We start from the raw sequence: 22484 nt of genomic DNA on the forward strand, positions 1-22484 counted from the left end.
TGGCCTGTCTCACTCATCAGTTTACACATACTGGGTAATTGCATTTGTACTCTTTTTCTTTTCACCTTTCTGGGTGTAAGTCCGTGTGGGATGTACTCACCAGGAGCTGATGAGAGGAACACGGTTGTCTTTCCCACTTCAGGTGTGCAGTGTTCAACTGCGGGCCAGAGCAAACATGCAGGTCAGCAAAATATGTGCAGTTGTAGCTTCTTGGATACCAGGCTTGTTACCGAGGATTATTTCACACGTTGCTCTGCATGTTTAAAATCCTGGATGAGGCCCCAATTTTGCCACAACCTGGCTCGGCGGCGCAGATGGGAGAAAAAAACTTTTATTTGAGGAACAAATCAGTAGCAGAATGTCAGCAGTGGTAAAAAGCAAAGTGCACAGAGTGCAGAGAGTACCGGTAACTCAAGCCTGAAGGCGGGTTTTAAATAGTCCCAGAGTACCGGGCCCAGGTACTCCAAACCCACAGGTGTACCTTCTGCAGAGAAGAAACAAATAAGCAGAGGCCATCACGGTCGGCTTTTAAAAGGAGGTTTTATAATCACCGGCATTGTTTTGTTTGTCTCCGAGTACTTGTCTAGTTTTTATTTTTCATTACTTTACATTATCAACTAGGTAATTGTTGAAATTGCTATATTAACTAAAATAAATATCTTTCACTTTTGGCACCAAGTATAACCAAGTTTGTGTATGCACCACTAAATTATGTTAGATGGTCCTAAAAAAAGTCTCAGGATTCCATAGAAAAACTTTGGAGGGTGTTCTCTATTTAACTGTGTGTGTGTTTGTGTGTGTGTGTGTGTGTGTGCGTGTGTGTGTGTGTGTGTGTGTGAGTGTGAGAGTCGCTGGCTCCTGTTGGTCTGTGTCTGCAGACCCATAAATAAACAACACTAAGCCAGCTGGAAATGGGGGGGGGGGAAAGCACAGGCTACTCTCAGTCTTGATACGGGTTAATGCAGTTCATGGGAAAAGGAACCAAGTGGACTCACATACTGTACATGTACTTACCACACATCTGTGCCAGTGATTTCCCCTCATCCGTGCTTTCCAGGTATACACGCTGTACACTAGCTGGTGCTGCCTATGAGCGTGGGAGTATACAGGTAACATCTGTGTCTTCAAAGGTCCTGCTCATCCTCCACAGCTTGAGGTCACATGAGTGGGGTTCATCTTTGTGCCAACATGGAGCTTCCTTGACCTTTGGGGTCTTGTATAAGGTTCAAATGGAAGGAACACTGAGAGGGCTTTGTCCAGTGGAGCCCAGCTGTGGACCCGCGTCCCTCCGTCTCACAGCCTATCCGCTCTGCTTGGCGGGTTTGTCCTAGCGGTTTGGTGGCGATAGTGAGGTTGGGTTTACCCACCTGGATTGGTGAATCTTTGCAGAAGCGTCAAACTGTATTTGCTTGATGTGTGCTAATAGTCATATCCAAAAAATATCTATCTTTTTTATTTGTGCATTGATTATATATATACAGTAACCACAGGGCCACAGGTTGGAGCCCTGCAGACCTCAAACGCATTGATCACCAGCAATCTATCACAATGTGCTTGAAAAGAAGACATTTCTCTGACTTAGCATTAGCTTGCAAAGGTACTAATCAACTGATCAAGTCTCAGTAAGGACTCACTCTCAACAACGGGGAAAAACTGAACCCATGTTCTCAGCAGAGCATAACAGTACACAGTCTGCAGTCTGTGTGATATACGAGGAGGAGGAGGGTGAACTAGATGGGGGGAGAGAATCCACGAAGAATATGATGAAGGGTTTGGATGAAAAATGGATGCAGACATGGACACAAAAAAAAGCTCTGCTCCCTCATGCATCTGATAAGAGCGGCACATTCTGGTGATGAATGACCGGTGTCATAAATCATTCCTAATTTCATATTTTCACGTCTGAATGATGAGATTAACGACATGAACTGATTTCACTGTGTCGTTGATTGTTTTTCTGGTAGCCTGGCTTGTTTTGTCCTTGATTAAATAGATATTTGCGCGCAGACTTTGTTTTAAACCGATGTTCTTAATATAATAAGATTTTCTATCACACATAGATGGAACAATCTCTAAACATACTCCTTGCTTTTGCCCTGCAATAACAAACATCATCATCACGACGCATTTCCGTCTGCTGCTTGCTAAATTACCCTGATTGTCATCTTCTCAGGTTTCCTCTTCTGCTGAGAAAAGATAACATCCCTCGCTCTATCTGTCCTCAAACATCCCCCATTTCACTATCTCGCCTTCTCTGAATCCAGTTATCGCTGTGCTCTCTTGATGCTGATGACCGTTGCAAATCTCTTCACAGTGGCGCTGGCTATTTTCTCTGCTCTGTTGTCAGCAGAGTGGGAAGCTTTGTGTTTTCTACTGTGGTGAAAAACCTGCAGACAATAGTTGTGGAAAAGCAGTGGTTGTCATTTATTATTTCCAATAACCAAATCCAAATCCTTCAGTTGTTTCAAAAAATTAAATGTTTAGAAAAATATATATATTTTTTTATTAATTCTTATCTATTTTAATTTTCTTCTAAAGAATCTCCAAGAACATCCCTTGCACTAAAGATGTGGAGCCCCTGCTGGAGATCGATGGCGACGTCCGCAGCTTTGAGGTCTTCCTCTCCTCCAGGACGCCCGTTCTCACTGCCAGAGATGTGGAGATGTTCCTGCCTTGTACTGTTAACCTGGATCCTAAACTCAGGGAGATCATAGCAGGTAAATAGACGCAGGTGTACAAACAGCAGAACAGATTCTCAAAAGCTTCTAGAACAAATTGCAGTGAACCTCAGCTTAGGCACGCAGGAGCTTACAATCCCGTCTCCTGGCCTTCCTGAGTGAGTGGACTTGCTCGGTTGTCATGGATGTGGTAAAGTTTCTTTTTTTGTGTGTGAAAAGAAAACAATTACTCATCCATCTTCATGACAACAAGAATGGTTAAGGCCTCACAAACGGCGGTTAAATTACCATATGATTTGCATCCTTTTTATTCTTGAAAGCATTGACTGACAACGACGAAGCCTCCTTACACTTGTTTACATGCAGTTACATCCACGCTTTATTTGCATTAAATGGTCATTTCATTTTAGAACTTCAAATTCCTTTGTGTAAGAAAGTGAACTGGATATATTTGTGTGCGTGTTTGTGTTGACAGAGAAAGGAGAACTGCCCTCTCTTGTGTTGTGCCGAGTTCACTGCCAGCTCATTGGCAGCGACATTACTCAGAGCATTGCAGTAGGGTCTGCTCTAGAATCACCCACCACAGGGGCTCACAGCTCCCTTCTCATTTCCCCAACGATCAAATGTCGAGCAGGTTTCCATCGCAGCGCTGTGGCATCACGAGAATATTCTCACTCGCCGCCGCCGAGCTTCATCCAGCGCCACGCCAAATGTCACAGTTCGTATTTGCAGTGACGTAATAGCGCATCGGTATTAAAACTGTAAGCTGGAGTGGCGGTGCTGTCCTTTTTCTACTGTGCTTCAGTGTTCATTTAGAATATCCAGTGTCAGTGACGCCTAGTGTGTGAAGCTGCTGCATCATAGTGTGTTTTGAGAGCACAAGAATACACAAAGTCTGTTCCATTGAGCCAAGGGTTGAGTCACGGTGGGTGAAGCTCCAAATGGAGCCGTCCGGTCTCTTAAGTACAGGGTTCTTGCCCAAAAGGTGTGCGACATTCAAGCCGTATATATCCATGGAACATGTGTGTAAACGTGTGTGCTCAAAAGAGCGTAGGTGTTTTTCGAGTCCACGCGTGTCTCCGGGGAGCGGAAGGTGTCCAATGCTCCCAACCAGTCATCCCACCCCCCTCTCGGCCACTCTGTACTTTGGTGCCCAGTGTCCTGTGGCCAGCCGGTGGGCAGTGCTGTGAGTGATACCCGCCCATGAGCCTGACTCACATCATAAGGCCTCTATTGTGCGCTCGGACTTGGTTTGGGTCTCGCTCAGCGTGTCATTCAGCAGCCACTTGTATAACCAGGAGACTTTCTGGTGCCTGCTTCTGTTTCTGGTTCGTACTTTGTTGCCGGCCACACAGAGCCACTCTGTTCTGTCTCAGGGATTATTTGACTTTTTAATTTGAGATGTTTCACAAAAAGCTCCCTCCGCTGTTATTACTGAGACTTCTAGAGTCCACTTGATTCACTTGAAACAAACTTGCGGCACAGTGCGTTCACTGAGGGTGTCTTAGCGCACGTGGTCTGCTTTATTTGGCTACGTGGCTAAAATGTATTTCACAGGGGCTCCGTGCGCCGGAGTCATTACATAGCTGACTCCACAAAACACAGAAAGTCTTCACATGTATTGGTTTGTCAGCAAACGGCATAATGAAATCAAAGTGAAGTGTGCTGTGATTGGAGCATCTCCACCTGCTTTCTGTGCTGCATTTAACTGTTCTTTCTGATTCCCTACAGTGCTTCTCGTGTATGTCCGTTGCTTCATATGTATTTTCTGTCTTAGGTTTCTCGATAGAAACGCTCCTCATTCTTTCTCCCCTGGGCTCTCTCCTCTGTTAGATGTGCGTGCGGCCAGGGAGCAGACGCACATGGGAGGAGTGACCTATCCCACGATGCCTCTGCAAGATGTAGCGTCGCGCCCCCATTCAGGTTACGGCCAACACGCTGCCGCCTGCTCCCCGATGGGCCCCTATGCCAGACCCCTGCCTCCTCAGCCCCACAGTGCCTACTTCAGTGGATTAACCGGCCCCCAGCACCCCTTCTACAACCGGGTGAGACGGGAAGGGATTCAGCCTTTTACATATTAAGGTCCAACAATTGTCAGTACTAGTGCCAGCTGAATGACCCACACTGTTCCTGCACAATCACAGAGAGCCTCAATGTTTTTAAATGCCTCGTCCTGAATCTGAGTTCTTTGTTCCTTATCAAAGTGTGACATTGATACACAAGGCAGTGTCTTAAATGCGCCCTTCAGATTATTTAAAAGTTAAAACCCAAAAAAGTAGAAGCAAGTTAGCTTCAGCATTTTTTCCCAGCATCATTTTTTTTGACCTCCCTCGTATGATTTTAATTTTTATTTCTCCCGTCCCTCTTCACGTTGCCTTCTTTTACCCCCATAGCCTTATTTCCCCCATCATGTGTATCACCCGCCACGGCATTACTCCCATCATGCCCCCCCATCCTCGCGCCCCTGCATTAAACCACCTGGTCAACACAAGGACAACACCAGTGGACTCGTAAGTAAAAAGCAGTACTAGACCTACCAGGTCTTGGGATTGACGATCGCACCTGCAGGTGTTTCGTTTTAACGTTGTTTATCTTAAACAGAGTCGTTTGTCCGGTTTGGGATGAATCTTTAGTGTGTTTTGATGGCGTTGACCTACATACACAATAACATCATATCACTTCCTCTTCCTTTCCTACATGCGTCGTAATATTTTGCCCGTCTCTTTTACATCCTCGGAATTTCATCATCACCTGTTTTTCCTGCTCCTGTACCCGACGTCTGTGCCGCTCCAGACGCTGGTCATTCTCAGTTTGTGCGATTCCAAAACCAGAGTAACAGTCAAAGCTTTCTTCCATGACTTGGGAGGCGATGAGTTCCAACTTTATTTGCCTTTCTCTCTCTCACTCCATGCAATCCTTGTCTCCGTTCTGTCAGGATGTTATTGCAGAGGACACCAAAGAAGGCGTTCCCTCCTGTCCCTCTGAACCTACTGTGGTAACATGTAGTTACAGCAGTGAACGCTGCAGATATACAGAAACACAAGCAGTCGTTCATTGTCTGCCTGTTGGTCTGATGCATGTGGCTCGTGTGTCCTTTCTTGTGCCGCATGAATAAAAAGCATGCCTTTAACAGACGGTTCTGTTACCATAGTGGATTGCAGGTGAGCGTGCACGGGGGGGGGGGTTCTCGTTGCAGAATACTGCATTAACTACTTTAGCTACATCTTCTGTGACCACTAACCATCAAGAGGGATGAATGTCAGCACGTGTAAATATAACACGCTGGATGACCTTCACTCTGATGGTGGCACAGTCGCAAACAGCTCCAGTTATATCCTAAATAGATACAACAAAATATTAACATTTCTGGAGAAAGCAGCAGCCTTTATTTGAACCCGACTCCTGTAACCCATTGATGAGCTGTTGAAAACATTTTAGGATCGATCACTCTCTGATCCTCATCTCTGTCTGCATTTAGGCTTGGTTTGTATATTCCGAAATGACCATGCTTTTCATTAGGCCCGAGCGCCTATTCTAGGCGTAAGGGGCTATTGCTTTTGCAACGCAGAAGACAAGTTGACAAGCGTAGCGAGTCAACCCTCGACAAAGTTGACGAGCGCAGCTCGTCAACCCTCGGCATCCAACTTTGCCATGCTGTTGAGGACGACCAACACACTCACGCACACACACACCGACACTCAACAGCACACACACACACCCCGACACTAAACAACACAAATGCACACACACAGAGATCCACAAACACGAGTTGACGAGCGCAGCGAGTCAACTCGTGTTTGTAACTGTCTTCCGATGGTTGACGAGCGCAGCGAGTCAACCATCGGGCGACCAACACACCCACGCCCACACCCACGACACTCAACAGCACACACACACACACCCCGACACTAAACAACACAGACACACAGACACACACACACACACAAACACGAGTTGACGAGCGAAGCTCGTCAACTCGTGTTTGTGTGCCCCCACAGACGCGTAGCCCTCGTCGAGACCATTCCGAAAATGTATTTTGTGTAGAAATCGCACACTCAGAAAAAAAGTTATATTGTTTTTGCAAAAATTCTTTATTCTTCTTTATTAGGCCCGAGCGCCTATACTAGGCGTAAGGGGCTATTGCTTTTGCAACGCAGAAGACGACAAGTTGACGAGCGCAGCTCGTCAACTCTCGACAAAGTTGACGAGCGCAGCTCGTCAACCCTCGACAAAGTTGACGAGCGCAGCTCGTCAACCCTCGGCATCCAACACACTCACGCACACACACACCGACACTCAACAGCACACACACACACACACCGACACTCAACAACACACACGCACACACACAGACATCGACAAACACAGTTGACGAGCGCAGCGAGTCAACTGTGTTTGTAACTGTCTTCCGATGGTTGACGAGCGCAGCGAGTCAACCATCGGGCGACCAACACACCCACGCCCACACCCACGACACTCAACAGCACACACACACACACCGACACTAAACAACACAAATGCACACACACAGAGATCCACAAACACGAGTTGACGAGCGCAGCGAGTCAACTCGTGTTTGTAACTGTCTTCCGATGGTTGACGAGCGCAGCGAGTCAACCATCGGGCGACCAACACACCCACGCCCACACCCACGACACTCAACAGCACACACACACACACATCGACACTAAACAACACAGACACACGGACAGACACACACACACACAAACACGAGTTGACGAGCGAAGCTCGTCAACTCGTGTTTGTGTGCCCCCACAGACGCGTAGCCCTCGTCGAGACCATTCCGAAAATGTATTTTGTGTAGAAATCGCACACTCAGAAAAAAAGTTATATTGTTTTTGCAAAAATTCTTTATTCTTCTTTATTCTTTATTCTTTATTCTTTATTCTTTATTCTTTATTCTTTATTCTGCTGTTTAAACGGCAATTTGACCCCCTGAACGTGCTCGAAAACTCACCAAACTTTGAACCAAGCTCAGAACCGGCGAAAAATTAATTATTTTATGTGTTTTAAAATTGGGCATGAAAAAGTGGCGCGCTAGCGCCACCTACAAAAATCACAATGCATTGTGCCTATGGGGGGTCCGACGCCAACTTTGTCGGACAGCCACGAAATTCGGTACACACATGCGTCAAGTTAGGGCAAAAAAAAAAAAGTATTATGGCCACGCCCCCAGACACACAGGAAGGCGGCCATATTGGATATAATTTTAAAAACTGCAGAGTCAGCGTTTGCACACACACACACTCCAATCCAAACCAAATTTTAAACACTTATTGACCCTTCCTACCTGGACACTTTAAAAGGGACACTTTGACAATCAGCCTTACAGCGCCCCCTAGAGAACAATAACAAAAATTGAATGGGAATTAAAAAAATACTTTGCCAGAAATGATTGAAACTTACCAGAAAAGTCCCTCATGTGGTCCCGATCAAAAAACACAATCGTAACCTTGTTGTTGTTTTTACGGTGTTGCCGTGGCGATGGCAACCCCTCCTATGGTGAGGGGTCCGACGCCAACTTTGTCGGACAGCCACGAAATTCGGTACAGACATGCGTCATGTCAGGGCAAAAAAAAAATGTATTATGGCCACGCCCCCAGACACACAGGAAGGCGGCCATATTGGATTGAAACTTAAAAACTCCTGATGGCAGAATGCCATATAATCCAAATACCGATTTGACTAAACTGTGAGCGACTCATGCAGCTCAAATCTAAACACTTGCGAAGCACTCAGGACAAAAGCGGCGTGCGTCGGCGGGTCAGCTCAACGGCCTGTCGGCCGGCGAGGGCCTACAACGCCGCTTGCGGCTTTAATTAGGCCCGAGCGCCTATACTAGGCGTAAGGGGCTATTGCTTTTGCAACGCAGAAGACGACAAGTTGACGAGCGCAGCTCGTCAACTCTCGACAAAGTTGACGAGCGCAGCTCGTCAACCCTCGACAAAGTTGACGAGCGCAGCTCGTCAACCCTCGGCATCCAACACACTCACGCACACACACACCGACACTCAACAGCACACACACACACACCGACACTCAACAACACACACGCACACACACAGACATTGACAAACACAGTTGACGAGCGCAGCGAGTCAACTGTGTTTGTAACTGTCTTCCGATGGTTGACGAGCGCAGCGAGTCAACCATCGGGCGACCAACACACCCACGCCCACACCCGCTACACTCAACAGCACACACACACACACCCCGACACTGAACAACACAGACACACACACACACACACAAACACGAGTTGACGAGCTTCGCTCGTCAACTCGTGTTTGTGTGCCCCCACAGACGCGTGGCCTTCGTCGAGACCATTCCGAAAATGTATTTTGTGTAAAAATCGCATACTCAGAAAAAAAGTTATATTGTTTTTGCAAAAATTCTTTATTCTTCTTTATTCTTTATTAGGCCCGAGCGCCTATACTAGGCGTAAGGGGCTATTGCTTTTGCAACGCAGAAGACGACAAGTTGACGAGCGCAGCTCGTCAACTCTCGACAAAGTTGACGAGCGCAGCTCGTCAACCCTCGACAAAGTTGACGAGCGCAGCTCGTCAACCCTCGGCATCCAACACACTCACGCATACACACACCGACACTCAACAGCACACACGCACACACACAGACATCGACAAACACAGTTGACGAGCGCAGCGAGTCAACTGTGTTTGTAACTGTCTTCCGATGGTTGACGAGCGCAGCGAGTCAACCATCGGGCGACCAACACACCCACGCCCACACCCACGACACTCAACAGCACACACACACACACATCGACACTAAACAACACAGACACACGGACAGACACACACACACACAAACACGAGTTGACGAGCGAAGCTCGTCAACTCGTGTTTGTGTGCCCCCACAGACGCGTAGCCCTCGTCGAGACCATTCCGAAAATGTATTTTGTGTAGAAATCGCACACTCAGAAAAAAAGTTATATTGTTTTTGCAAAAATTCTTTATTCTTCTTTATTCTTTATTCTTTATTCTTTATTCTTTATTCTTTATTCTTTATTCTGCTGTTTAAACGGCAATTTGACCCCCTGAACGTGCTCGAAAACTCACCAAACTTTGAACCAAGCTCAGAACCGGCGAAAAATTAATTATTTTATGTGTTTTAAAATTGGGCATGAAAAAGTGGCGCGCTAGCGCCACCTACAAAAATCACAATGCATTGTGCCTATGGGGGGTCCGACGCCAACTTTGTCGGACAGCCACGAAATTCGGTACACACATGCGTCAAGTCAGGGCAAAAAAAAAAAAGTATTATGGCCACGCCCCGAAACACACAGGAAGGCGGCCATATTGGATATAATTTTAAAAACTGCAGAGTCAGCGTTTGCACACACACACACTCCAATCCAAACCAAATTTTAAACACTTATTGACCCTTCCTACCTGGACACTTTAAAAGGGAAACTTTGACAATCAACCTTACAGCGCCCCCTAGAGAACGATAACAAAAATTGAATGGGAATTAAAAAAATACTTTGCCAGAAATGATTGAAACTTACCAGAAAAGTCCCTCATGTGGTCCCGATCAAAAAACACAATCGTAACCATGTTGTTTTTACGCTGTTGCCATGGCGATGGCAACCCCTCCTATGGGGAGGGGTCCGACGCCAACTTTGTCGGACAGCCACGAAATTCGGTACACACATGCGTCATGTCAGGGCAAAAAAAAAATGTATTGTGGCCACGCCCCCAGACACACAGGAAGGCGGCCATATTGGATTGAAACTCCTGATGGCAGATGGCCATATAATCCAAATAACGATTTGACTAAACTGTGAGCTACCAATGCAGCTCAAATCTAAACACTTGCGAAGCACTCAGGACAAAAGCGGCGTGCGTCGGCGGGTCAGCTCAACGGCCTGTCGGCCGGCGAGGGCCTACAACGCCGCTTGCGGCTTTAATTCTTTATTCTTTATTCTTTATTCTGCTGTTTAAACGGCAATTTGACCCCCTGAACATGCTCGAAAACTCACCAAACTTTGAACCAAGCTCAGAACCGGCGAAAAATTAATTATTTTATGTGTTTCGAAATTGGGCATGAAAAAGTGGCGCGCTAGCGCCACCTACAAAAATCACAATGCATTGTGCCTATGGGGGGTCCGACGCCAACTTTGTCGGACAGCCACGAAATTCGGTACAGACATGCGTCAAGTCAGGGCAAAAAAAAAAAAAAATTATGGCCACGCCCCCAGACACACAGAAAGGCGGCCATATTGGATTGAATTTTAAAAACTGCTGAGTCAGCGTTTGCGCACACACACACTCCAATCCAAACCAAATTTTAAACACTTATTGACCCTTCCTACCTGGACACTTTAAAAGGGAAACTTTGACAATCAGCCTTACAGCGCCCCCTGGAGAACGATAACAAAAATTGAAAGGGAATTAAAAAAATACTTTGCCAGAAATGATTGAAACTTCCCAGAAAAGTCCCTCATGTGGTTCCGATCAAAAACCACAATCGTAACCATGTTGTTTTTACGGTGTTGCCATGGCGATGGCAACCCCTCCTATGGGGAGCGATCCGACGCCAACTTTGTCGGACAGCCACGAAATTCGGTACAGACATGCGTCATGTCAGGGCAAAAAAAAAATGTATTATGGCCACACCCCCAGACACACAGGAAGGCGGCCATATTGGATTGAAACTTAAAAACTCCTGGTGGCAGATGACCATATAATCCAAATACCGATTTGACCAAACTGTGAGCTACTAATGCAGCTCAAATCTAAACACTTGCGAAGGACTCAGGACAAAAGCGGCGTGCGTCGGGCGGGTCAGCTCAACGCCCTGTCGGCCGGCGAGGGCCTACAACGCCGCTTGCGGCTTTAATTTTTCTTTTTCTTTTTCTTCTTTGTTCTGCTGTTTAAACGGCAATTTGACCCCCTGAACATGCTCGAAAACTCACCAAACTTTGAACCAAGCTCAGAACCGGCGAAAAATTAATTATTTTATGTGTTTTGAAATTGGGCATGAAAAAGTGGCGCGCTAGCGCCACCTACAAAAATCACAATGCATTGTGCCTATGGGGGGTCCGACGCCAACTTTGTCGGACAGACACGAAATTTGGTACACACATGCGTCAAGTCGGTGCAAAAAAAAAAAAATATTATGGCCACGCCCCCAAACACACAGGAAGGCGGCCATATTGGATTGAAACTTAAAAACTGCTGAGTCAGCATTTGCACACACACACTCCAATCCAAACCAGACATTAAACACTTATTGACCCTTCCTACCTGGACACTAGGGAAACTTTGACAATCAGCCTTACAGCGCCCCCTAGAGAACGATAACAAAAATTGAATGGGAATTAAAAAAATACTTTGCCAGAAATGATTGAAACTTACCAGAAAAGTCCCTCGTGTGGTCCCGATCAAAAAACACAATCGTAACCATGTTGTTTTTACGCTGTTGCCATGGCGATGGCAACCCCTCCCATGGGGAGGGGTCCGACGCCAACTTTGTCGGACAGCCACGAAATTCGGTACAGACGTGCGTCATGTCAGGGCAAAAAAAAAATGTATTGTGGCCACGCCCCCAGACACACAGGAAGGCGGCCATATTGGATTGAAACTCCTGACGGCAGATGGCCATATAATCCAAATAACGATTTGACTAAACTGTGAGCTACTCATGCAGCTCAAATCTAAACACTTGCGAAGCACTCAGCACAAAAGCGGCGCGCGTCGGCGGGTCAGCTCAACGGCCTGTCGGCCGGCGAGGGCCTACAACGCCGCTTGCGGCTTTAATTCTTCTTTATTTTTCTTTTTCTTTTTCTTCTTTGTTCTGCTGTTTAAACGGCAATTTGACCCCCTGAACATGCTCGAAAACTCACCAAACTTTGAACCAAGCTCAGAACCGGCGAAAAATTAATTATTTTATGTGTTTTGAAATTGGGCATGAAAAAGTGGCGCGCTAGCGCCACCTACAAAAATCACAATGCATTGTGCCTATGGGGGGTCCGACGCCAACTTTGTCGGACAGACACGAAATTTGGTACACACATGCGTCAAGTCGGTGCAAAAAAAAAAAAATATTATGGCCACGCCCCCAAACACACAGGAAGGCGGCCATATTGGATTGAAACTTAAAAACTGCTGAGTCAGCATTTGCACACACACACTCCAATCCAAACCAGACATTAAACACTTATTGACCCTTCCTACCTGGACACTAGGGAAACTTTGACAATCAGCCTTACAGCGCCCCCTAGAGAACGATAACAAAAATTGAATGGGAATTAAAAAAATACTTTGCCAGAAATGATTGAAACTTACCAGAAAAGTCCCTCGTGTGGTCCCGATCAAAAAACACAATCGTAACCATGTTGTTTTTACGCTGTTGCCATGGCGATGGCAACCCCTCCCATGGGGAGGGGTCCGACGCCAACTTTGTCGGACAGCCACGAAATTCGGTACAGACGTGCGTCATGTCAGGGCAAAAAAAAAATGTATTGTGGCCACGCCCCCAGACACACAGGAAGGCGGCCATATTGGATTGAAACTCCTGACGGCAGATGGCCATATAATCCAAATAACGATTTGACTAAACTGTGAGCTACTCATGCAGCTCAAATCTAAACACTTGCGAAGCACTCAGCACAAAAGCGGCGCGCGTCGGCGGGTCAGCTCAACGGCCTGTCGGCCGGCGAGGGCCTACAACGCCGCTTGCGGCTTTAATTAGGCCCGAGCGCCTATCCTAGGCGTAAGGGGCTATTGCTTTTGCAACGCAGAAGACAAGTTGACGAGCGTAGCGAGTCAACCCTCGACAAAGTTGACGAGCGCAGCTCGTCAACCCTCGGCATCCAACTTTGCCATGCTGTTGAGGACGACCAACACACTCACGCACACACACACCGACACTCAACAGCACACACACACACACCGACACTAAACAACACAAATGCACACACACAAAGATCCACAAACACGAGTTGACGAGCGCAGCGAGTCAACTCGTGTTTGTAACTGTCTTCCGATGGTTGACGAGCGCAGCGAGTCAACCATCGGGCGACCAACACACCCACGCCCACACCCACGACACTCAACAGCACACACACACACACCCCGACACTAAACAACACAGACACACAGACACACAGACACACAGACACACACACAAACACGAGTTGACGAGCGAAGCTCGTCAACTCGTGTTTGTGTGCCCCCACAGACGCGTAGCCCTCGTCGAGACCATTCCGAAAATGTATTTTGTGTAGAAATCGCACACTCAGAAAAAAAGTTATATTGTTTTTGCAAAAATTCTTTATTCTTCTTTATTTAGGCCCGAGCGCCTATTCTAGGCGTAAGGGGCTATTGCTTTTGCAACGCAGAAGACGACAAGTTGACGAGCGCAGCTCGTCAACCCTCGACAAAGTTGACGAGCGCAGCTCGTCAACCCTCGGCATCCAACACACTCACGCACACACACACCGACACTCAACAGCACACACACACACACACCGACACTCAACAACACACACGCACACACACAGACATCGACAAACACAGTTGACGAGCGCAGCGAGTCAACTGTGTTTGTAACTGTCTTCCGATGGTTGACGAGCGCAGCGAGTCAACCATCGGGCGACCAACACACCCACGCCCACACCCACGACACTCAACAGCACACACACACACACCCCGACACTAAACAACACAGACACACAGACACACACACACACACAAACACGAGTTGACGAGCGAAGCTCGTCAACTCGTGTTTGTGTGCCCCCACAGACGCCTAGCCCTCGTCGAGACCATTCCGAAAATGTATTTTGTGTAGAAATCGCACACTCAGAAAAAAAGTTATATTGTTTTTGCAAAAATTCTTTATTCTTTTTCTTTTTCTTCTTTGTTCTGCTGTTTAAACGGCAATTTGACCCCCTGAACGTGCTCGAAAACTCACCAAACTTTGAACCAAGCTCAGAACCGGCGAAAAATTAATTATTTTATGTGTTTTAAAATTGGGCATGAAAAAGTGGCGCGCTAGCGCCACCTACAAAAATCACAATGCATTGTGCCTATGGGGGGTCCGACGCCAACTTTGTCGGACAGCCACGAAATTCGGTACACACATGCGTCAAGTCAAGGCAAAAAAAAAAAAGTATTATGGCCACGCCCCCAGACACACAGGAAGGCGGCCATATTGGATATAATTTTAAAAACTGCAGAGTCAGCGTTTGCACACACACACAATCCAATCCAAACCAGATTTTAAACACTTATTGACCCTTCCTACCTGGACATTTTAAAAGTGAAACTTTGACAATCAGCCTTACAGCGCCCCCTAGAGAACAATAACAAAAATTGAATGGGAATTAAAAAAATACTTTGCCAGAAATGATTGAAACTTACCAGAAAAGTCCCTCATGTGGTCCCGATCAAAAAACACAATCGTAACCACGTTGTTGTTTTTACGGTGTTGCCGTGGCGATGGCAACCCCTCCTATGGGGAGGGATCCGACGCCAACTTTGTCGGACAGCCACGAAATTCGGTACAGACATGCGTCATGTCAGGGCAAAAAAAAATGTCTTGTGGCCACGCCCCCAGACACACAGGAAGGCGGCCATATTGGATTGAATCTCCTGATGGCAGATGGCCATATAATCCAAATAACGATTTGACTAAACTGTGAGCTACTCATGCAGCTCAAATCTAAACACTTGCGAAGCACTCAGGACAAAAGCGGCGTGCGTCGGCGGGTCAGCTCAACGGCCTGTCGGCCGGCGAGGGCCTACAACGCCGCTTGCGGCTTTAATTCTTCTTTATTCTTCTTTATTCTTTATTCTTCTTTGTTCTGCTGTTTAAACGGCAATTTGACCCCCTGAACATGCTCGAAAACTCACCAAACTTTGAACCAAGGTCAGAACCGGCGAAAAATTAATTATTTTATGTGTTTTAAAATTGGGCATGAAAAAGTGGCGCGCTAGCGCCACCTACAAAAATCACAATGCATTGTGCCTATGGGGGGTCCGACGCCAACTTTGTCGGACAGCCACGAAATTCGGTACACACATGCGTCAAGTCAGGGCAAAAAAAAAAAAGTATTATGGCCACGCCCCCAAACACACAGGAAGGCGGCCATATTGGATATAATTTTAAAAACTGCAGAGTCAGCGTTTGCACACACACACACTCCAATCCAAACCAGATTTTAAACACTAATTGACCCTTCCTACCTGGGCACTTTAAAAGGGAAACTTTGACAATCAGCCTTACAGCGCCCCCTAGAGAACGATAACAAAAATTGAATGGGAATTAAAAAAATACTTTGCCAGAAATGATTGAAACTTACCAGAAAAGTCCCCCATGTGGTCCCGATCAAAAAACACAATCGTAACCATGTTGTTTTTACGCTGTTGCCATGGCGATGGCAACCCCTCCTATGGGGAGAGGTCCGACGCCAACTTTGTCGGACAGCCACGAAATTCGGTACAGACATGCGTCATGTCAGGGGAAAAAAAAAATGTATTGTGGCCACGCCCCCAGACACACAGGAAGGCGGCCATATTGGATTGAAACTCCTGACGGCAGATGGCCATATAATCCAAATAACGATTTGACTAAACTGTGAGCTACTCATGCAGCTCAAATCTAAACACTTGCGAAGCACTCAGGACAAAAGCGGCGTGCGTCGGCGGGTCAGCTCAACGGCCTGTCGGCCGGCGAGGGCCTACAACGCCGCTTGCGGCTTTAATTTTAAGATTCTTTCTTTAAATCTTTTACTCTTGTTTACACTACATTTCTCATATATTCTCTCACCCCAGTCAGATTTTACACATTACCCGTCACGTCACATTTAATCTCTTTGTTCACATGCATCTGGTTTCTGCAAAAATCTATACGATACATGGAATCGTGCTCATTTATATGTGTATGCGGGCCGAGCCCAGTGTAATTGCTTGGTTGATATAAGTGTGAGCGTGGAATTGTCAGGCTGTCGGGATTATCATCAGAGCAACTATCGGGGCTGGCAACACACCCTGACAATGAACCCAGCGCTGTTAGAGCTTATCTCCTTACAAAGACGTTTCCTCCCTCACAGAGCTCTGTTTCCTCTTCCCCATAATTCTGCCCAGCCCTGAGCTCAGCCCAGCTGTAATTACAGTCTTATCACACACACACACACACACACACATACACACACACACACACACACTAAGACTCCTCAGGAGTCTTATTGTCTTGTGACTTGATGACGTTCCGTCTCTCATCTCAGAGGCTTCTCCAGTTTTGAATGATATTTAATGGGAGTGATTGAGGTTGTGAAGTTATAATGAGAGATGTTGAAACTCAGTCATACAGGTTTCACCTATGGGGGCTGCAGGCCCCCCACCCCCATGGTGGATGTCACCTGGAGGTTATTTACATGCGAGTTGAGCTTCACCGGGAGGAAACCCACAACTACGCTGTTTTTGTGACAGCGGGTGGGGGGGGGGGGCGGCATGTCGGCCGGGTGAGACCTCAGACAGCATCAACAAGACCGTTGGTTTCGGTCACATCAGACCTCGTGGCTTTACGCCTCCTCCGCGCGGCACGGCTCAACGGGAGCCCACAGACTTGCAGACTCCATCCCTTAAGTGTTGTGTGCAAACTTTACTCACTCGTGTATGTGTATATACACAGAGAAAAAGAATAAGAGCAGATAACTACGTATTTGGATAGGTTGGCAGCTTTGTTTACTTTAACACTTACACTGTGTGACTGATGGAGAGAAATACTGTGTAGGAATGTGGCTTTCCATCTCCGGGAGTCTCTCGGTGAAAAGCCTTCACACGTCTTACCAGGAATCGCTGCTTGTTTTGTCCTAATCCAGGTGTCCAGAGTTGTAAACTGGTCTGACAGAGTAACCCTAACTCACAAAAAAACACGCTGAAGAGGTTCCTTATATTCTAATTGTGTGTTTGTTTGTAGGTCTCTCCTCTGGCTCTGCTCAGCTCTATGAACACGGATTCAGTGTGCGAGCTTGTCAAGCAGATAGAAGGGTTGGACCACAGCATGCTGCCTCAGTACATTTCCACCATCAAGAAGGTTCATCTGTTATTCAGAACATAAAGAATAATATCCTTGTGATGTCTTCTAGACTACATAGATTCATAACTAACATTCCTGTTGTGCAGCATCTTTTCTTTGCCATTGTCCTCCCACCTAAGGAGTAAACCCGTTTGTCTCTTCCCTTTCTATCGCAGGCTAACATAAATGGCCGGGTCCTGTCTCAGTGCAACCTGGACGAGTTGAAGAAAGAGATGGAGATGAACTTTGGTGACTGGCAGCTTTTCAGAGGAATGGTGAGACAACCTTCCTCCTCTGGAGCGTCTTTGCTTGCTTTGATTTTATTACTGCGATGGAGGGAGTTTGTTTCAGAGGAGAAATAAGTTGATAAAAATGATAATGAGAGAATCAGTCCAATTCTCTACTTTATCGTATGCAAAGCTCCTCTCGGAGCAGCTGGAAAACCAACAGGTATTTTGTTGCCAGCCCAAACATCTGGTTCAATATGGCTGACTGAACGGAGGTCATTGTTCAATATTTTGTTTTGTCTGTCCCACGCTTTAATAAAAAATAACTATCGAACATTTTTTGCAGATGATGGAGCAACGTCATGCTGAAAGCCAGTCTCTGCTTCAAGACGAGAGCCAAGCTGCGAGTGAGCAGGGCAGCAGTGTGCACCACGGGGAGCCCAGCAGACGCCTGGGGGGGAACCAGCGCGACTCGGCGGCCTTCAGCCTCAACCTCAGCTTTGAGGAGCTGAGCGGAGCGGGCCTGGAGGAGCCCGCCAGACCCAGCAGCTACTCACACTGGATGGTAAGTCTTCCTCGAATGGCATTGATCCAAGCTGTGTCTTTGCTCTTCTTACTCACTGGATTAGATAACAGGTATTAAACTCTAGACTAATGTCATAGATTTACTTGCCCATATATTTTCATCCAAATCGCTGAAAAAATGTGTCTTTATTTTTTAAGTTCCATTTCTAAGCAAGAAAACTGCAGATGCAGAGTTCTCTTTTTGAGCCCTATAGGTTAAGATTTATTTTTGGCAAAAAGACAAATAGATAAAACATATTTCTTTAACTTTTCACTTGTTTTTGTCTGGTCTTATTCTGTCAAACTAAATCTCACCTAGAGAGAAGTTTCTTTCCTATTTTTTGCCAGCGGAATTCTTGCAGGAAGGCTTCACTGGAAAAGGTGGACAGGCAAGGAAATGTGTGTCGTGTTGACGAAGAGAAAGCGTATGGGGGTGTGATTTTAAAAGGTTCCTGTGACTTTTATAAAGTGGAGAAGCTCTGCGCTTATATTTGTTGGTCAGAGTTTACAGAGGAAGAGCAGAAGAGGACAGAGACGCAGTGGAGGATTCACCAACTGCTGCTTGTGTGTGTGATGCTACACCCACAAAGGAAACGTTGGGTTTAAAGATGGGGAAATGTATGGGTGGAACCCTTTAATGTTGCTGGTCTAAAAATAAAGTGTGTAATGCTTATGCATCTTGCAAGGTCACACACCCAAACCAGGCCGGTGTGATGGATGGCGGTCACAGCTATTTGACGTTAATGTAGCTCGGAGCGAGAGACGAGCGTGGCAGAGGAAGCCGACGGAGCTCTTGAACATGGCTGAATTAAAAATACGCACACACACACACACACACACACTGTGCTGCACACCAGGGTGTCAAGAGGCCCCCCTGTTTGTTATTTTCACCTTCCTTGTATCCAGTTTGCAAAATCTGAGACACGAGCAAACACTTGCACGTAGGCAGCTGGCTCTGCTGCTATTTTATATAATCTCACTTGGTGATCTTCTTCAAATTCAAATCATTTGACACTGAAAACACGCCACGGCTTTCGCTGTCGCTCCGCCTGCTGTCTTTGCCACTAACTTTATCGCTGTATCTGATTCTCACCTTCTGAATATTTCATTTTCATTATAGCATTTTCGACTGCTGCTTCCCCGTTTTGTATATTTATAATATTCGGGTGTCAGTTCTTGTCATCAACTCCTAACCAAGCACAGACACGCTGCACTTGCTTTAATAAAAACTCCTCAACCAACTGTTGTCCTGTCAGGCGAGGAATCAGCGCACCTCCAGTGTCTCCAGCCTCAACTCTCAGGAATCCTCCAATGACACCTGCAAGCTGACGGACACGCAGCAGGCCGAGTACCGCGATGCCTACAGGGAGTACATCGCTCAGATGGCGCAGCTGGAGACGTCCGGCGGCGGTGGGGAAGACAGGCCCGTGCAGCCGCACCCTGGACAGTTCCTTCAGGCGTCCAGCTCAGAGGACAAAGGGGTGGGTGGACGGTTACGAGTTCTTATCATGCCCGCAATTGTGTTGACGTATTTTCTGAGCCTCCGTGTCTTTGGAATGCCAAAAGGTCCTCTTCTAGGCAAGGAGGAGGGGGGATCGCTGGTTCGTGACGTTCTTAACTCTTGCATGTTCTTCTCAATGAATCCTGTTCCTCTCCTCAGAACAAGGAAGGAGCAGACCAAGACAGCCGCAAGTCCTTCACCAAGAGGACCTCCAAGGCTGGCGATGCAACGGACTTCTCCTCAGGGCCTGATGCTCAGCTCCTCGACCCCATCAGCGAAGAGGATGAGAACCACAGCGCATCGTCCCGGACCCCTGGCACCAAAAAGAAGGGCGCTGGGGCATTGTACCACAGGCTTCCAAACGAGGAAGACTCAGGGCCAGACGAAGCTGACGTTCCCACGCGCCCCCTCCACAAAGTGGGCGCTGCTCCGTCCTCCCACCGAGGCGCACAGCCCACTGGGCTGCTGCCCAAGCCCGGCGTCCTGGCTGAGATCAGCCTTGATAAGAAGGACTCGTCTGACTCGGGGGTGCGCTCCAGTGACAGCTCCTCAGACCCCTCCCTGGAGGACTCTGAGGCAGGCGCCGATGGAAACCAAGGAGTGCTGAAGCCCGGCTCCATTGAGCTGGAGCTGGAGGGCCTGGTGAAGAAGAGAGGCTTGCTCCCCAGCAGCCTGAGCGGCCCGCAGGACGCCACGGCGGCCCGCATGTCCATCTGCTCCGAAGCTCCGTCCGAGGCTAGTCTAATGGCCAGCAGTCCAGACGACGGATGGGCATCCAGCAGCGTGAGCAACCTCAACCGGACCGGCAGCCGCACCTCCCTCAACAACAACGCAAACAACACCAACGCCAACGACGGCTACCAGCAGGGGGCGAGCGTCGCCGGAACTGAATCCGCCGCCCCCTCCTCAAGCATCAACGTCTTTCCAGCTGTTATCATCACCCCCGGAAGCAGCACCGCCGCCTCCATCCACAACCGGAACCTGCACACCATCAACCTGGGAGATGAGAGGGAGAGCGTCCTCTGAGGAGCTGGGGGGGGGGGGTCTTTAATGTTCTGGATGTTGTTGGTGACGATATTTAACTTGTTATTGTGATGCGTTACAAAGAAACAGAGTCGGTTTGTGCTCTGCTGTCGGGGAGCGTTGCTCTGAATCAAGAGCAGCCGTTCCAAAAGCTTTCATTCATCGATTCATGAATGTGAAATAATTCAACCCAAATACACATTCAGGTCAAAGTTGGGTTTACTTGACTCGCGTTTAAGCTGCGAGGCCTTCTCTGTGCTCGTTTAAATGTGATTTATGCTGTCTGCTTGGTGTTTAAATATTACATGGTGTAGCCTTAAAATGGTAAAAGCAGCGAGGACTCGTTTGTGTGTTTGTTGTGTTGCTGCGCTGTGTAGTTTAGACCGTGAAAGTGCGTCGATCATTTCTGTGCTAGAATGAACTCCATGTACTCGACGTTGTTGTGAATCGGTAAACGTTTGTGCCTCGTGTTCTCCTCTTCTCAATAAACCGGAGTGCTTAAACCGAGTCTTCTCCACGACCATTAAATGTTATATATCTAATGCAGCTCAGAGAGGAGAGAGAGAGAGAGAGAGAGAGTGAGTGTCGGGGCAAACAGCAGCGCGTCGATGACGCGATCCATTTCCTCCGATAGATGGCGCGCTCTCCACACAGACGCACCAGAGGCGCTGCCTGTCAGTGACCGGACCTGCAGGAGGCCTCCGAGGAGATTGAGGCGCGTCTAGACTCACAGCATACACGTGTCAAGTAAAGTGAGTCAAGTGCCGTAATCCTAAATTATGGGATGGAATTAAATGGCGCCAGTCATGTTGTACTGTAGAAACAAGTAGAACCAGCCAATGCATGGCATTTAAAGATAGTTGGGTTATTTCAGGGCTACGTCACACCGTTCTTTGGTTAACCGTGTGCGTATCGACGCATTACTTTGCGCGACAAGCAGCAGAGTTCAGTCACTGCGTGTTTTCAGCTGGGCTGAACAAGGCAGGAATTGGACGCGAGTCTAATTCCATCTGTCACAAGGCGAGATAGGAGATGCATTATTCGGGAAACATGAGGAATGGAAGCACAGCATCGTGACTGTTCCGGAATAAATGGACGGAATAACCTCTCCAACGCAGCATCAAGTTTAAGATTACTTCTGGAATCCGTGACGCGCCACCAACCTACTTTCAGCTCAAGTTCATTTTCCACACATACTTGTTGTTCTCAAGCAGCCGACAGTCACGCTGACACGTTTAATCCTGTTTACTTTACACGACATGTGATATAGGAAGGTGAGCAGCGCGCCTTTCATTAAAGTTGTTGCTTCCTGGTCGTTTTAGTCTCGTGGAAGTTAAATGTGGCGTTCAGGGGCCATCACGCGGCGCACACGCACGCAAGGTATGGACACTCGGTTGCAAAGTTTGCTCTGAAATGCGTCAG

The 22484-nt window shown here is 47.4% G+C and overlaps 1 protein-coding gene across 1 annotated transcript in view; it reads left to right on the forward strand.

The window, feature by feature from the left end:
* Positions 1–21566, forward strand: part of kidins220a (kinase D-interacting substrate 220a) — a 39877-nt gene extending 18311 nt beyond the window's left edge. The window contains exons 23-31 of the mRNA XM_068752444.1: positions 2539–2717; positions 4512–4723; positions 5072–5188; positions 5614–5673; positions 17649–17765; positions 17924–18022; positions 18321–18539; positions 19795–20019; positions 20199–21566. Coding sequence (XP_068608545.1) covers positions 2539–2717; positions 4512–4723; positions 5072–5188; positions 5614–5673; positions 17649–17765; positions 17924–18022; positions 18321–18539; positions 19795–20019; positions 20199–21065 — 2095 coding nt within the window. The 3' untranslated portion in view covers positions 21066–21566. The remainder of the gene's footprint in view (positions 1–2538; positions 2718–4511; positions 4724–5071; positions 5189–5613; positions 5674–17648; positions 17766–17923; positions 18023–18320; positions 18540–19794; positions 20020–20198) is intronic.
* Positions 21567–22484: the final 918 nt, after the last annotated feature.

This window comes from Brachionichthys hirsutus, chromosome 18 (assembly GCF_040956055.1).
Source record: "Brachionichthys hirsutus isolate HB-005 chromosome 18, CSIRO-AGI_Bhir_v1, whole genome shotgun sequence".
Classification (NCBI taxonomy): Eukaryota; Metazoa; Chordata; class Actinopteri; order Lophiiformes; family Brachionichthyidae; genus Brachionichthys; species Brachionichthys hirsutus.